At 52.0% G+C, this 16233-nt stretch overlaps 1 protein-coding gene across 1 annotated transcript in view; it reads right to left on the bottom strand.

The window, feature by feature from the left end:
* Positions 1-240: 240 nt before the first annotated feature.
* LOC114030927 (rho GTPase-activating protein 35) overlaps positions 241-16233 on the bottom strand; it is a 151558-nt gene continuing 135565 nt past the window's right edge. The window contains exons 5-7 of the mRNA XM_027845874.1: positions 15442-15573; positions 10537-10642; positions 241-5152 (exon numbers count right to left, since the gene is read on the bottom strand). Coding sequence (XP_027701675.1) covers positions 4795-5152; positions 10537-10642; positions 15442-15573 — 596 coding nt within the window. The 3' untranslated portion in view covers positions 241-4794. The remainder of the gene's footprint in view (positions 5153-10536; positions 10643-15441; positions 15574-16233) is intronic.

Genomic DNA, 16233 nt, shown 5'->3' with positions numbered 1-16233 from the left:
TCCTGCATTAACTGGGCTTCTGGGTGGGGGTAGCCGGCACCCCAAGGCAGCTTGCAACTTTCTTTTTCTGGTTTCATTTTTTACAAGATTCATTTATTAACTATGATACATGTCACATAAGGCCTGTTCAGTTTTTACACCATTCCCATTGAGACAAGTACAATACTTTGTAGCAAATACATGATTTCAAAACAAAACAAAAAACCAGAACTGGAAAAAAAAATCCCTCAGCTGGAGATGTCTCAGTTGCAAAGCATTTATAGCTGACCATGCACTAATTGCTTTGAGGTCTGAAAAAAACATGGTGTAAAAAATTTCTTTGGGGGTAGGGAGCAGCAAACATTCCTAACACCACTAACTAAGGGTTGTACTGGGTAACATCCCTAACAATACAAAGAAATAACCGGGATACTTTTCTTTACATACAGTTCTCCATGTTTGCTGAGACATTGAATTCTGGGCACACACCTCGACTAACACATTTTAATACCATTTAGTATGCTTGTGTTTTCTTGCGAAAACTCAAAATGTGTTAATTCGACACATATAAAGATCATTTAACATGTGAAAAATACTAGTACCAGAAAAATAAGTTGGCGGCAGCACTATTCCAAAGGTTCAAACAAGTTTTATTCCCATACAATCTTGTGACAGATTTTTTTTTTTAAATGTACACAGGGAAGTTTGAAGATTTTCTTTTCTTTACGGAAAACAATAACTTAGGCCGTCTTGACTACATTGAATGGGAAACATCTTTGCCCAATATGAGGGGAGGGGGAGTGGCAACAGGGGCATGGACCAGGGGGCAGTGATCACACCTGGGACCTTTGGGCTACAGGCAGCACGTTTGTGACTAAAAATGGGGGATGAGGACAAAGAAAAGATGGCTTCAGCTCGAGAAAATAATGGTAAGAGGCACCAGAAGGGAAGACCCTCAACCACCAAGAGGCAGAACAACATCTATCTCCTCCCTCCTTCATCCTTTTTCACAAAACAATTCAAAAGGCAATCTTTTTGGACATGATTTTGAAGAGGATTCTGGAATTACATTTTGGGAAGTGCCCATCTCTGTTTAAAGAATATATGAGCAATGAAAAGCTTGCAAACGCTGATGAAGAGACCCCTGGCCCTAGAATCCTTATGGACAGTGAGAAATTTAGGCTAAATGGCCTCGAAGGCTCCTTCTAAGTTCATGATCCTACGGTCGGCTTCCCAAGAACAAAATCACCTCCATTTTGGCCTCCATGAAAGACAGGCAGCAAGGGCCTGGATGACCAAGCCCAAAATCTGAGGGAAGGGAAAAGTGTACAATCCACCTAGTTAGTTAATAAGAACCATGCCAACATGTGATAATAGCAAAGTGACCATTAAGTCACCTAAGCCAAACTCCCACAGGGAATACAAGGTGTGTGTGGGGGGGGGGGGGGGGGGGGGGGGGTGGGGGGAGGAGGTTGGGTCATCATGGGTCCTTCCTGGGTCACTGAATCCACTGCTGGATGTTAGATGCCACACGTGCATGACCTGGGCAAGCCCTGTAGCCCCACTGAGCCTCAGTTTCCCTATTTGTAAAAGGAGAGTTGGACTAGACAGTCTCTAAGGTACCTTCCAGCTCTAATAGTCTATGATTCTAGGTAGTGAAAAAAAGCACTGACGAGTCAGACCAGGGTTCTAGCCCTGGGTCTATCACCAGGAAGTTGTTGGACCTTGGGAAAGTCCCTTGACTCCTCCAAGACTTATTTCCTTATGTGTAAGAGGAGAGTGATCATGCTTGGCATGGTCTGCCCCAGCCACTGGGAGGGTTAGGCATGGCAGGGACAGCCAGGGGACTACAAGCCACAGGAAGTTCAGAGGTGTGGCTGACTTCCCTGGCCAGATGGGAGGCCTTACACTGGCCCCCAATCCTCCATCTTCCCTGGTGGCAGGCCACTCTACCCAGCCTGGGGCCTTGGTTGCCAGGGTCCTTCTCTGAGGACAAGGGAAACAAACAAAAAAAAAAAAAACTCGCCGCCATCCGGCTAGGGGGAAAACCTAGGCACCGGCTCGTCTTTTTACAGTTCTCCAAAGCCACTCCCTTGTGTCGGGGCAAATGGTTTTTAGTTCTAAGATTTAGTCCCAGGTCCACTTGGGTCAGTATTGTTTGGATTCTTTCCCAAAGGAGGTTGATGCTGCCCAGACATGGAGTCAGAGGGAAGGGGATGTTGCTTGAGGCTCTGGGGGCAGGCTGCCTAGCCTTGCCTTCTCTGCCCCCACCTCCACTTCAGAGAGATGCTGGGAACGAATCCCTCCTCGAGTCAGATCAAAGAGCGTGGCTCTATTTGTCTGAAGGAGGACAGACGACTGGGATGGTGATGACTGGTCTTACCTCAATTCCCCAGGCCACCCGTGGAAGGTTAAGTGGCACCAATGGAAACTGTATCTGCAAAATCCTGAGACTGACTGGTGGCAGATCTCAGGTGGACAGTCACCCTCTTGGGATGATGGATGGTACAATGTGAACTGGACGGGGCTGGAGGTGAGCGGTGAAGGAAGACTGCCCTGACTCCGGCAGGAACACCCTGGGAGGGGAGGGAAAGGCCCCAGCCCCTCTCTCTTCCTGGTGGTTGCCCCTCCTCATCCACCCTCCCCCTGACAGCCACACCTCCTCAAAGCCCAGAGAGAAGCTGGCCCATTGCGGTGACCTTCGGTTTTGCAGGAGCAGCGGATGAAGGCACAGAGATAACACAGGACAGTGGCATAGAAGAGGGGCAGGGGATGAGGGAAAGCAGGGCCCTTCACCTGCTGTGCAGCAGACAGGCAGGCTGAGGTTCTTCCCAGAGACAACACCGCCCTCCACTACTGACAGGAATGCACATGCACATCTGATGCATCCATTTTCTTAAGAAATAAGGCTACAGAACTCGAGGATATGCTGCTTCCACGCCCCTTGTGCCACAGGTGGATGTTAATACAGCTTGTTGATCAATAAACGTTGATTTATGAAGACTCCAGCTTACCCAGGGGATGAATTCATGTGGGAGGAAGCCCCCTCTCCCCCCCACCCCCATCTGCTCTAGAGGCTCCACAGAGCCTGGCTTCGTAAAGTGCAAAGAGGAACACAAGGATTGGGCAGCTGTCCCTTTCCCTGCTCTGCCCCTCGCCAGTACCAGACTGCCCAGTTCACATCGACGCTGCTGGGGAAGAAGGGATGCCAGAGGCCAGCTGGAGGGACCGTGGGGACCAGATCCAAAGACAGAGGGGTGGGGGCAGATGGATACACATAGCAGCCTAGCAGGGTGGGGGGGGGGGGGTGTAACAGGCATCCATCCTTTTACTCTCCAGAAGGGGTTAGGGAGAGGCTGGGGGCAGGTATTTTTTAAACAGGGCTAGCGCACTCAAGGCACCCTGGGAAGGCCACACAGGCTCAAGAGGAGGGTAGGTGTGCTACATGCTATCCCAACCCCCTGGACTGGTTTGCTGGACCCAAGACCCTTCCCATAGCAGGCTTGGGTGTCTAGGTCCCCTGGCTGGCATCAGGGTCATTAGTGTTGAGGATGGTGCAGGAGGCAGCAGCCAGATGGGGTAGCGTGGTACCTTGGTGCTACCTTCCAGGGAAATGGGTGGGGAGTGGAAACCCCCACACTCCAGAAGTCAAGCTAAAAGCAGCCCATCTCTAGCGTAGTGTTTGTGATGTCCAAAGGACTAGTCCTGGGATAGAAAGTCAGAGAAGCCTCACTGCCCAAATGGACCCTTCCCTGCCTCCAGACTGGGGTCTTGGCCACTGGGGCAATGACCCAGCACCTGCGAAGAAAACCTTTCCACCAAAAAAAACTTAAAACCGAACCACAGTGTGCCTGGGGCTCCTCCCCTGGACACCCACACACACTCACACGCTCGCACACGCGCGCGCGCACACACACACACTGTGTCTCGGGAACCACGTGCAATGCTCCCAAGGGAAAGGGAAGCACAAGTCCAGCTCAGGTCCAGCAGGGCTCCTTGGCTCTTCCTGCTAAGTGCTTGTTGCTGAGATGTCCTCAGGAAAGGCGGCAGGGCCATGGGGCCCGAGGACACAGCCCCCGTAGTCTCCATGCTCCTAGGGAACTGCCCCTTAACTCCAGGCCTGCTTCTGCCAGTGTGCACCTGTTTGCCTCCCAGGAGAGCTGGGGAGAGCCAAAAGTTGAGGTCTCTTTTTTTTCCCAGGTGTTCTTAAATTTTTTTTTTCCAGTGTTCTTTGTTCCGAAGGCAGTTTACTGCCAACAGACGAGGGAACCAGTGAAGTCAGAGAAATTCGCGTGGCCTTTTTTCTCTGCCCAGGCACAAAGATTCCTGCCCATTGTCCAGACTGGCCGGGTTCTCGCTGTCAGAACCCGGGGATTCCAGCAAGACCACACTTACCTACGGTAGGGGTATGAACGTGGGGTTGGGGGAGAAAAAAAGGGTAAAAAGGAAGTTGTTCTCAGGGGTCTCAGGCTTTGCCCAGGGACAAGCCCAGACAGTTCTGTACAAGTTGTCAGGCTGAGCACCCCAGGAACTGGCCTGCTGATAGCTGATCAACACTGACCACTGCTGGGGGTTCCCTCTGAGCCAAAGAAAGGGCATCAGCATGATGTCAAAGGTCAGTCCAGCCCCCCCGCACAGGTGTCTTGACTGGCTCCCGACCAGCACACTGCCATCCTGGCCGAGCTCGGCAAGATGGGGAGAGGAGAGAAATCGCCCCCTCCTCCCTGGAGGCTGGGCCTTGGTTTTGCTCCACTGCCCAACTCTCCTCCACCCCAGAGAGAAGCCCAGATCCGCTGTCCCCCAGCAGCCAGCTCTTCACAGAGTGTGCTCCGCCTGAAGCTGGGGTGGGAGTGGCGGCTGCATTGGGGACTGGGGAGTGGGAGGAGGCGACTGGGGAGGGGATGGCTGACTCATGATGGGTGTGGATGTGAGGAAGGGGATGGAGGGAGCAACTGAGGAGGGGGAGCTGGGCGTGGCCCCGGCAGGTTCGCCAATGGGCCGATTGTAGAAAAAGAAGGGGCACTGCTGGATGAAGAGTTCAATGATTGTCTGATAGGTCCGTGTGGCCGTGAGGGCGTCCATGGTGCTAAAGTCCGGTCTCATCAAGGTGGGCCAGAAGCAGATGGACAAGTTTTCACTTGTCATGAGATTCACCTTGTTGTTGTGACTGACCCTGCAAAGGATACAAAGCTGTGGTCAGTACTTCTTGCTGGTAACAAAATGCAACACTTGGAGAAAAATGACCCATTCCTTATCCCTGAGGAAACCCAGACCTCGCTGCATCCTCAGTCCTGGAAGATGCCCGTCCCATGTCAGGGAGGCAGCCTGATGAGCTGGAGGAAGCCCTGGCCCCAGATGGGAGGGACTTCCGGGCTGGACACTAACCCCGACCATGTCACTGAGGGGCTTCCTCTCTCCAGGGAGGCCTCCGCTGGACTGGCCCTCAGTTTCCTCGTCCGCCTCCTTCCTTCACAGAGCTGGACACAGACGTGAACCCAAGTATTACCGGGTATGTTTCCTGGTTTGGGGCAGGGGCGTGGCACTGAAGAGGAGGGAGAGACTTCAAGCCGGCCCCATGGAAACAGAGATCTACTCCAACACAGTCACCTGACAGGTGAGGAAACTGGGGGGTAGGGGCAATCAGAGGCCCAGTGAACCTCGTTTAAATGGCAGAGCTGGGATGGGGCCTTAGCAGCCGGAGTCCCAGGGCAGAGCCTCCTCAGACAGGGCTGCGTGGGGGAAGGCCTAGAAGGGTGTGGCTGAACTCAGTGTGTGGCGTGGCTTTGTGTTCCGATCCTGCAGACTGACATGGCCATCTTTGAAATGCGATATAAATGTGGGTGACTTGTCATGGATAGATGGTATGTGGAGGGGCGCTGTGAGAGCAGCCACTGATCTCCTTTCAGGAGTGGACGGCTTAGTCCAGGGCGTTTGGGAGCCCGTGGGCAGCAGTACAACTTAAGGGAAAGCACACTGGCCTGGGTGACTCTGTTACGTACCAACGGCGTAATGCTGGGCAAACCCTGGCGGCTCTGGGCATTGGCCATCTCGGTCATAAGAAGGGGAGGCCGGGCACGATGACCACTAAGGTCCTTCCTCGTGGCTCCAAATTCGAGGATTTTCAGAGAAAACTCTTAGGCTTTACAACCCACTTAATTATAGAATTCTCTCGAAGGTGCTCTTTCTCCCCCTCCTTCCCTACAAAGTTACTTAAAACTTAGGCAAGCGGAGGGAAGGCAGGGGGCAGCCACGCACACAGACTGGGCGGGTGTTAGCGGCAGGAAAGGGAGCTGCCCCCGGCCCTCCTCAGGACACAGGACTAGCCCACCAGAACCCCACAGAGTGCTTGGCCACACAGGGCTGGTGCCCTGAGGGTGAAGTCTTTCTGTTGGCTCGACCATCTCTCTCCATGCATACCCTACAGGGTTCAGTCCAAAGGGGTGGGAAGAGATGAGACACGGCTGCAAAGACGGTGGCCTTGAGAGACAGTGTAGAGCAGACACTGGTCACACTGAGGGGACTGATGGAGGGGCCATCAGAAAGACCCCCACGGTCCATGGAGGAGGCAATACATTCCCAGTGGGATGCCACGTTGTGTCCCTCCCTCACAGCACCTGACAGGTCTCACTTGGAAGGATTCCTTGATTCAGAGGAACTGGGCATAGTCGGTCCCTGCAGACAGTGACGGACGGGGTAGAAACAAGCTGTGCACATGGAGGGGACCCAGGGAATGATCTCTCTCATTGTCACACCTGCCTGGGAACGTGGGGACAGGAGGCAGCAAAGCCCTGGGTTTGGGTCTGGCTGGACGATCACAGACAGGGAGGTCTTTTAAACCCTAAGGCTTGGTTTCCTCATCTGTAAAATGGGGAGAACGATGCTCCCACTGCCTCTAACTCACGTGATGCTGCCACCCCCTGCTCTCCTGGCTCTGGCGCTAAGTCTTCCCAGCTCCAAGCAGCTCTGAACTCTGCTGCTGGGCTGACAAGGGAGCCAGACTTGGAGTCTGGACTGGTGACGAATGGTGAATGGCGGTGGCAATAACAAGAGAACGTGCTCGTCTCCTGGAAGGTAATAAAGAACACCTCAAAACTGTCAAACTGGAAGGTACCAGAAATACTTTCAGTGATTCACATGGGTAGGAAGACATGAGTTCAAATCCAACCTCAGACACTTACTAGCTAGGTGATCCTGGGCAGGTCACTTATCACCGCCTGCCTCAATTTCTTCAACTATAAACTGGGGATAACAGCAGCACCCACCTCCCGGGTGGTTGTAAGGATCCAACGACATGATATTGGTAAAGCATTTAGCGTGGTAAACTTAGCCCAGTACACAGGAGGCACTTAATTCATGTTCCTTTTGCCCGCTTTCAGAATGAACCTAGAAAGCACTACAAAGAATTAGGAAATCCTGGACAACAGACTGGAAACCCTGTGTGATATTTTCAACTAACTGCTACCGGCTGAAGGCAAGGGCTGCAGAAAGAAAGGCAGGTTCAGGAGAGGTGAAGATCACAGAGTGCTTCAGCTTCACAAAGATCATCTCATCTGACCCACATGACAACCCCAAGGCGTGGGTGTTGTCATCGTCCCTTTTTACAGATGAGAAAACTGAGGCAGACAGGTAAGGTGACTGGATTTGAATTTGGGTCATCTTGACTCCTGGTCCAGGACTCTATCCACTGCTCCACCTAGTAAATGGCTAACTTAAAGAAGTCAGTATCTCCAAAAGTCCCTGTCTATGGGCCTGAAATACAAGAACGACGAGCAAGCAGTCCTCACAAAGACTAAGAGGCACCTAACTAGACTGAAAAGCGAGAGGAAGGGTCAAGCACAAGCCACACCGAGCTGGCCGCCACAGAGAGAGCCACACGGAGGAAGAAAGCCCAGAACCCTGTCTGTCCGTCCACAAGATCATGAGAGACCCAGTGCAAAGAAGGCTGGTACCCTCGGTGTCAAGGCCTCAGGGGGGTGGGAGAAAGGAGCCCTTCCATCCAGAGACCCCGGGGGATGGGGAAGGAGCACACAGGCACGAGCAGGAAACAGTCTCTGCACTGGGAGAGTGCACGGAGCCCAGGGCAGGCACGGCGGTCACGTGATCCTGCAGGAGCACCAGCAAGGGTGACGGGCACTTTGGACCCCATTCTCAAGAGCAAGGAGGAATGATGGGTGGGGGGAGGAGCGATCAGTCTGTGAGGGAGAGAGAGACGAAAGCCGGTCACAGACTGAGTTGCACTCTAAATTTCAGAAACGAGATTTCAAAGGGATAAGTCTTATTCTAGGGTGCAGCCTCTTGACCGAGTCCAACGTTTACAGAACAAATCCTTTCACTAAAGGGATTTGTTCTGTGAAGTCAGAGACCTAGAGGGCCACATGTGGCCTGGAGGCCACAGATTCCCCAGCCCTGGAATAAGAGAAAGGACAGGTAGGATCCCACGACCAAGGAGGAATGGAGAGCTCTCACAGTGAGACTCCAAAGCCAGTGGAATGATTCTCAAGATGGGGAGCTCACTGACTAACTTCCAGATGACAGAGATTAGACGACCCCATGGAAGCAGAGACAGCCCAAAGTGTCCAGCTGCTCGGGATGAGGCCCACACAAAAGGAAGGTCCTGGAAGCCCTCTGAAACCCCAGGGGCTGAAACAGGGGCCACTGCCTGTGGTCTTCAAAGACCAAGGAGGATGGGAAAAGTACAAAAGACGAGCAGAGAACAAAGGCTGTCTCAATAACAGAACAGAATCGGCAAAGGAGAGGTGACTAAAATTGACTTTGAGTCCTTGAGATACTCTAGAACGGTCTAGACTTGAAGGGTTGCAGAGCGACTACCTAGAAAAGGGAGCAGAGGTCACTCCAAGCCTGCACCACTTCGTCAAGCACAGGCCACACTCGGCTAACCTAATTCCTGCAGATCTAACTTGAGGAGAGCACTGGACAGAATCTCTCCTGGGAGCCTTTTTGTCAGTAAGCATAAGGTAGGGAGAGTCAGTCCTTGCTGACTGGTTGGAACAGAGAGAACTTCTTGATGGTTCTAATACCCTGTTTGGCACTGCTCTGTTTAATATTCTCAATGACTCAGATGAAAACACAGATGATATGGTTATTAAATATGCACGACACAAAGCCAGGAGGGACAGGCCAAGATCTCCAAGCCACTTGATAGCCACGTCATCAGGCCAAATTGAGGGTGATGAAATCTAACAGATACAAATGTAAAGTCGTCTACTTGGATTAAAAAAATCAACTTCATAGGAAGCTGGTGGAAGGAACAACGGCTTGACAAGGTGTTTGAAAAGCTGTGGAGGTCTGAGTGGACTACAAGCTCAGGGAGGCAGCAGGGAACAAGTCAGCCAGCAGTGGACAGGATCTCTGGCTGTACTGAAACATCAAGTGTTCAGGCTGGCACCATGACCACGCTGCCGTCCTGTGACTTGGCGAGACCACGGATGTGGAGAAGCACATTCAGTTCTCTGGCTGTTTTAGGAAGGTTACCGGTATGCGGCTGAGCATCCAGAGGTCAGTCAAGAGAACGGCACAGGCCCTTGAGAGAATGCCGTATGAGGAATGTCTGAAAAAAACTGAGCACATCTGACCTGAAGAGAATCAAGGCGCTCAGGTCAGGCTTCAAGGATCTGAAGGCTGGGCCTGCTCAGCCCTGGAGAACAGCGGGTGAGTTTTGTGGAGAAGCCATCTAAGACGGCCACAGGGGCACAGAAAGTTCTCCACCAGGAGGTGTGTTCAAGCCCCCTGTGAACCATCACTTGCTGGGTGGGTTATGGAAAGGATTTCTCATCAGCAGAGGGTCCCTTCTAACTCTGACACACGTCCCTACACTGCAATCCCCTCTACAACATTCAGGTACCATTTTCAAACCTTCAGGCAAGGGGGATCTGCACACGCTGCTGAGGGCGAGCCTGTAACCTACCTGCATGTTGGTGGACAGCTGGAATCCTGTCCACTCAGGTGTGCAGGCCAGGATCGACGTCAATCAGAAGAAGCCAGCTGGGCCTAGAAAGCCTGACCGTGGGCAAGCCCCATTCTGAATCACGGAGGTGGGCAAGTCTCTCAACACTGGGGCAAAGTCAGCTCTGGACCACTGAGACACAGAGCACACCTTCACCCCCAGCCTGGGATTAGAATTCTTCTTCTGATAGACCCAAATTGCCTGGGAGCCAGCCGGCATCACGTAACAGAAAGCGTGCTGAGCTAAGGGGGTCAGGAGCCCCAGGGCTGTGTCCTGGGCCCAACACTTGCTCTCTGTGATCAAGGAGAGTCACTTTACCTTTGCGCCTCAGTGTTTTCTTCCATAAAATCTGGAAAGTGACATTTCCAATACCTACCTCACTGGATATATATATAAGGGAAGCATTCTGTGGAATCAGAAAACCCCTCCATTCCAAGGTCCAAGGAAGAAGAGTGTTAACAAAGCAGTACGGTGGGTTGACAAGCACTGAGGTGGGGGCCTGACTGAAATATTTTTCAAAAACTATAGAAATAAAGCTTTGCACAAAACATTTTGAGTGGGGAAGAACCAGATGAAGAGAACCATCGACATACTTGTTTAGGTGAGAGATGACGTATTTGAAGACCTCATGGTTCTCCTTAGGGAATTTTTTTAGCACCTCCTTCAGAGCGTGTAACTTCTGTTCCCGGTCGTTGATTTCTGCCAAAGCAAAAGGAGCCAAGGTGAAGAAATGGTATCAATGGCAGAGGCCCGCAGAGCCCTCCTCTGCACTGAGACATGGGGCTTGTGTAAACATGAGGGCAGTTAGCAGATGTGCAGATGGGGCTTTGCTAGACTGTTGCTGTTTCTTCTTTAGGAAGAATGCCAGATGCTGGTTTTTTGCTCCCAGATAGACAAACAGAGGCTCTCCCCTCAAATGCCACCCACCTTGTCAGGTGATGGATACAGCGGCCGGTTTCACCTCTGTGTTATGAGCCCTGCCTGTGCCTGAGGGCACTGTGAAAGCCAGCACCATCTGTGGCCGGGGCTGTACAATAAAGAACGATTCAGGAGCTCTACTACAAAGAAAACCTTTCTTCCGTCATCACGTTGCCCTTGGACACATGCATCCCAAGGCAGAGATCGCACTGCCTGTGGCACTAGGTGAGGAAATTCTGGTCCACACATTGGCACAATCTCCACAGGACAGATTAGGGATCCTGGAGGACTGAGAGTGAGAAACATGGGACAGACACAGAGTTCCCTGGCAGGGTGGCTGATGAATTCCTAGAGAGCACATTACAAAGCTGGGCTCCTTCCAGTCACTCTCCTGGAGCACGAGGGCTAGCTAGGCTGAGAAAGGACGGTGGGGCTGGGTACTTCTCAAATATCCAGCCTTACCATCATTTTGGATCTCATGCAGGCCACTAGCTTCTCTTCTCTATCCATTTGGATTTTGGCTCTCGGGGTAATCTAATCATTTTTTAATAAGGGAAGAAGAGTTACTGAAGCAGTACGGTGGGTTGACAAGCACCGAGGCGAGGGCCACAGCACCTGGGTTTTCATTCAGTCCTGCCAATGGTCTGCTGTGGGACTTTAGGCAAGGCACGTTTGGGGCTGAATCCGCTCATTCTGGAAGTGAGGCAGCTAGACTAGCTGTTACGTTCCACTGACATATCTGTTTTTCTAACGTCCCTTTCATCACTCAGATTCGATGGCATAAGGCCCCACCCAGCTCTGACATTCTAACCCTAAAAACTGGTAACGTAAGGTCCTTTCCAGACCTGGTGCTGATTGAAAGTCACCTTTTCAGTTCTAGAAATTGCTCTGATTCCCACACTCAGCAAACATCCATGAAAAGCAGGCTGTGTTATCACAAACGTTTGATGTCCTCCAAGCCCGGCTTGGTACCTAGGCATCCCAAACTCCTTTGATACCGGACAGGGTATACATGGAAAGGGAGCAGAGAGACATGAGGACTGAATTGAGTAGCTCATTTGGCTCCGTGCCCTCCTTGGTTATCGGGAACAGAGAAGAGTCAAGAGCTGGCAGGACACACTGACTAAAGATGAGAAGACTCAGCAATTGGCAGGGACCCAAGAAGTGGTCCAGCTCAGCCCAGATGTGAGCAAGAACCCTTCCTCCACCTTCCTGGTGGTGTGAGTAGTCCTCTCACGGAAGGAAGGAGAACTCACTAGCTTCCCCACCCCTTTCCCACCAAACCTTCTCACCTAAGGAAGCATCCCTACTTTCCTTCCCCATCCTAGCGGCCCCACTCTGGACGCTCTGGCTGTGCCACATCTAAGCCATGCGTTCGGTCAAACAGCTAACCTTTTCGAGCCTCAGTTTTCTCCTCTGTAAAATGGAGGGTTGTAGGAAAAGAGAAGAACTGTTAATTTAGAGAAGATATCACTTCACGCAAAGATGGGATGTGTCAGTCAAAAAGTGTTTCTCAAGTGCATGCGAATCTAGGGGCAGTAAACACTGTGAGTCAGGGAATGATTTGGGAAATGTGTTCAGGGGTGAGTAAACTGAGGGGATGAGGACAAGAGATGAACTGTGGGAATTCAGTGAACCCCACTGAGTCCATGTTATGACTCAGCTCAGTACCCTTTCTACGCCTGCATAGCTGGGAAGTCGGACCCCCCCCTTCCTGCTGCTCAGAGGCCCTTCACGAACCACCTCAGTTATGCTGACCAGAAACCTGGTCAGACTCAAAGACTGATGCAAGGAGTTTTCTCACAACTGTACATCTTAAGTAACCCATATGTCTTATCTGAAAGCTGGTCCCATGCTGGTCAATCAGTTATTGTTTCCATGTTCCTCTGATTGTTCAGGGAGCCTGGGGGAGAGTGTGACCCCTTGTTTTCTGAATTCAGGGAATCCTACCTATTCCCTCTGCCCCTCTCAACTTACAAAGTCCCCAGTCTTTCCTCCAATCAGAAATCAGATTACCTAATTTTGTATCCTGGCTAACTGTTTTCCTTTAATTGAATGGTCTTACTGGATTAATTTTTTTAATGTATAAAAGTCTATCTCCCCCTATATTCAGGGTTCAGCCCTAAGTCGAGGAAGGGGCCTGCTCCTGGTTTCTTAAGCAATTGGCATGCATTACTTAATAAATCGAAATGCTTGGAAGCTCAAATCTTTGCTTCCTCAGTCTTTTCATCTTCCACCCACCACGGAGGACAAAGTCTATCTGTGTGGAGTCTGAGTGCTGGCAGAGGACGCTGGGAAAGCCAGGCTGGGCTCACAGATCTAAGCTCAACTTCTTGTGCTCGGCAGACAACCCAGACTGCCGTCTGAGCCCCGCAGGTGTGCCCCACATACAGTCAGCGGTATGTTGTCTCCACATCAGCCTAAGAGTTACCTGAAGGCACCGGCTGCATTTTTTTGCCTTTGCCAGCACTTAGCCTGGCAAGTAGTAAGTGCTACATAAATGTTTGATGATTAACTTCTGAGCAGGATATAATGAAACTGCCTTTTGAAAAAGATAAATCAAGTAGAAAAATTCAAAATCTATGCCTTACTAAGAGTGAATCACTGTCTTTCTCTCTCGATGAGAAAGAGGCTAACCCTGGCCATGGAGTCTGCGAAATGGTCGCCGGCTATAGAAGCTCCCTCTTCTTTTCTGAAAAGGGAAGATAACCACCTGAAGACAGCGCCTTGTAAAACCCCAGAAATCTCAGTTGCTCCTGCAAACGTAAGATGAACTTGGAGTATTCCTGTCTGTGGCCTTCATTTTTAAACGGCTTCAAGTTCCCTTAACAAAATAAGGGTGTGCCCCTTGCAGACAAGAGCTCAGTGCAGATCCATCCTGAAGCACTGGAGCTGAGGTCAACACAGCTGTGTTCAGGGAAGTGAGGCACACAGGAATGGCAGCACCCACCTTCACAGCACCTCTGGATTCCCCTCCTCCATGTTCTCCAAACATCCCCATTAACTCCTCTGCCCTTTAACCTCACTGATGCCCAGAAAGGTTAATGAAGGACCTTGCTCAAAGCCTGCAGTGGTGGAAAGAACACTGGCCTTACTCAGACCCAGCAGACCGGAATCTGAATCCAGTCTGCTCACACCCATCTGCCTTGGGAAAGCCCCTCTCCCTCTGTGGGTCTCAGTTTCCTCATCTGCAAAGCAGGGGATGGGCTAGAATAGCCCCAAGGCTCTCTTTTCTACCTTGACTCTAACTGAAGAGCTCGAGGCAGGGATGGATCGGTGTAACGGTGTGTGGCTCAAACCACTGAACATTCAAGGAAATGGCTAAGAAGGGTGCCCCCTCCCCTAGCCCTGTGGTCCCACGGGCACGCTGCCCAGCTGGGGTCCTGCAGAGGCTAGGGCCACCAGCTACTCTCAGTACTCCAGCCTGGCTTTCTCTCAGAGACTATCAGAGGGGGGAAAGACTTTGGATGTCACGTAGGGGCTCGGTGTGGTGGTGGGCAGAGGGCTGGACTAGGGAGTCAGAAGATACTTAGCAGCCGTGGGCCCTGGTCCAGTCGCCCAGCCTTCCTCTCAATCTAGGGCTCTCTCTAAGGTCACACCAAACACAGCCTTGCTGGCTTCATTATTCATTCCTGTGGTGACCTTGAGGAGTGCCAAGTGCCAAGGAAATCCTGTTAGGATTCCAGTGCCTTTTTAGGTCTGCTGACCAGGCCTGAGCTGTGGCCACGCCATGCGTGCTGCCCATGTCGGGCAGTTCTGTCACCTGCAAAGTGAGGGAGTGAAGCCAGACAGTCGCCCACGTCCCTTTGCAGTCAGACAGTCTGAGCAGAATCTACCTTCTGTCGTCCCCAGTTGTCTCAAGGTGAAAAGCTTGGCCACGGGGCGAGCAGGGAGAAAGGAGGAGGGAGGGCAGGGTATGGGAGCAACTAGGAGCAGGTTTGGGAGGCTTAGGTAGTGTCAGTTTAATACAAACATTTTTCTTGGTCTCCTGACAAACTGACGGGGGGTGGGTGGGTAAGAATTTCCCAGGATGGGCAGGTATGGCTGGCTTGTTAACAACCTCAGTGGCAGAAGCATCCACATTTATGAGGATGGAGACCATGAGGACCCACCAGAGATTTGCCAAACCTAACACTCATCCCACAGAGAATGTCGGGCGATGGTCCCTGCTGTGGACTCCCTGGCCCTGTTCTGACCACGCGCAATCTTAGCACTCATTAGCTGGCCCTAAGACATCAGCCCTGGAGCACAGGCCCCCGGGCAGAGGCTGGACATGAGATCCAAGTGTGGAGTCGCCTGACTCCCAGTGCCATGGCATCTAATCCAGGAATCCAGGCGAAGCCTTCTGACCTGTGAGGAATGACCTTGTGCTTCTGTGAAGGGCATGAAGAACAGGGCCCTGTGGAGGGAAGGCATGCCCCTCAGGAGAAAGGCTGAGGCTCTGCCAGGCTCAGGGCAGCACGCCGAGCATTTGGGAAATGAAAGATACCACGGGAAGAGGAACTGCCAGGTGGCAGAACAAAGAAGCGACAAGATGCACCGTGCACAGAACCAACGCCAGGCCCAGCCTCTGTACTCACTGTGGGCCTCCACAAGGTCATTCTGCATGCTGTAGGGCACCAGGGGGTCTGGCAGCTCGGAAAAGAAGCTCTTCATGGCACCTGCCACAGTGTTCACGGTGAAGTCCTTTTCAGCCAGGTCCAGGTTGTGGTCTGCAAAGAAAAAGCACGACCAACTCAAGAGATGTGCAAACACCAACCTTGTACCAAGCTGTCTGAACAAAGGAAAAAGAACACTGCTTGAGAGGAGTGGGACAGGCTCAGTGGTCACCCAGGAAAGTCCCCTCCTGCTCCAGACTTTCAACGATGAGGCCACAGGCAAAGTCTGAGCCGGCCCCACCCCTGCCCCCAGAAAGGGCATGACAGAGCACACCCATTGATCTCTATACAAGTATTGACTAAAATACTGTGTCAGACACAGAGCAAGATGCTGGGAAACAAGGGCAGGGATGAAACAGCCTCTACTTGGGAGGAGCTCACATTCAAAGGGTAAAAACAGGGACCCTCAGGGAATGAAGACCCCAGATGTGAAGGAAAGCCAGGAAGCAGCATGTGCCACCTCCCCTGCACCCTTCTGAAGCAGCTCAGCATCTTGAACCCAAGGGTTCTGCACCGAGCAGCCCCCAGCCCCCAGCCTGGCTCCTGCTGCCAGCAGAGGGAGAAGGGGCCTGCCTTCCTTAGCACCAGCAGCCCCTCACGGCACTGGGCTCAGGTGATGTGAAGGAGACACCTCCTCTGTCTGCCAGCAGAATGTGAGCTCCCTGAGGGCAGGCCCTGTCACCCTAGCACGAGGCACGGTGCTTCAGAAATGTT

The sequence above is a fragment of the Vombatus ursinus genome, unplaced genomic scaffold (genome assembly GCF_900497805.2).
Source record: "Vombatus ursinus unplaced genomic scaffold, bare-nosed wombat genome assembly UNPS02015030.1, whole genome shotgun sequence".
In the NCBI taxonomy this organism is placed as follows: domain Eukaryota; kingdom Metazoa; phylum Chordata; class Mammalia; order Diprotodontia; family Vombatidae; genus Vombatus; species Vombatus ursinus.
Note: the sequence above shows the minus strand (reverse complement) of the source record. Positions and strands in the feature narration are given on the sequence as shown.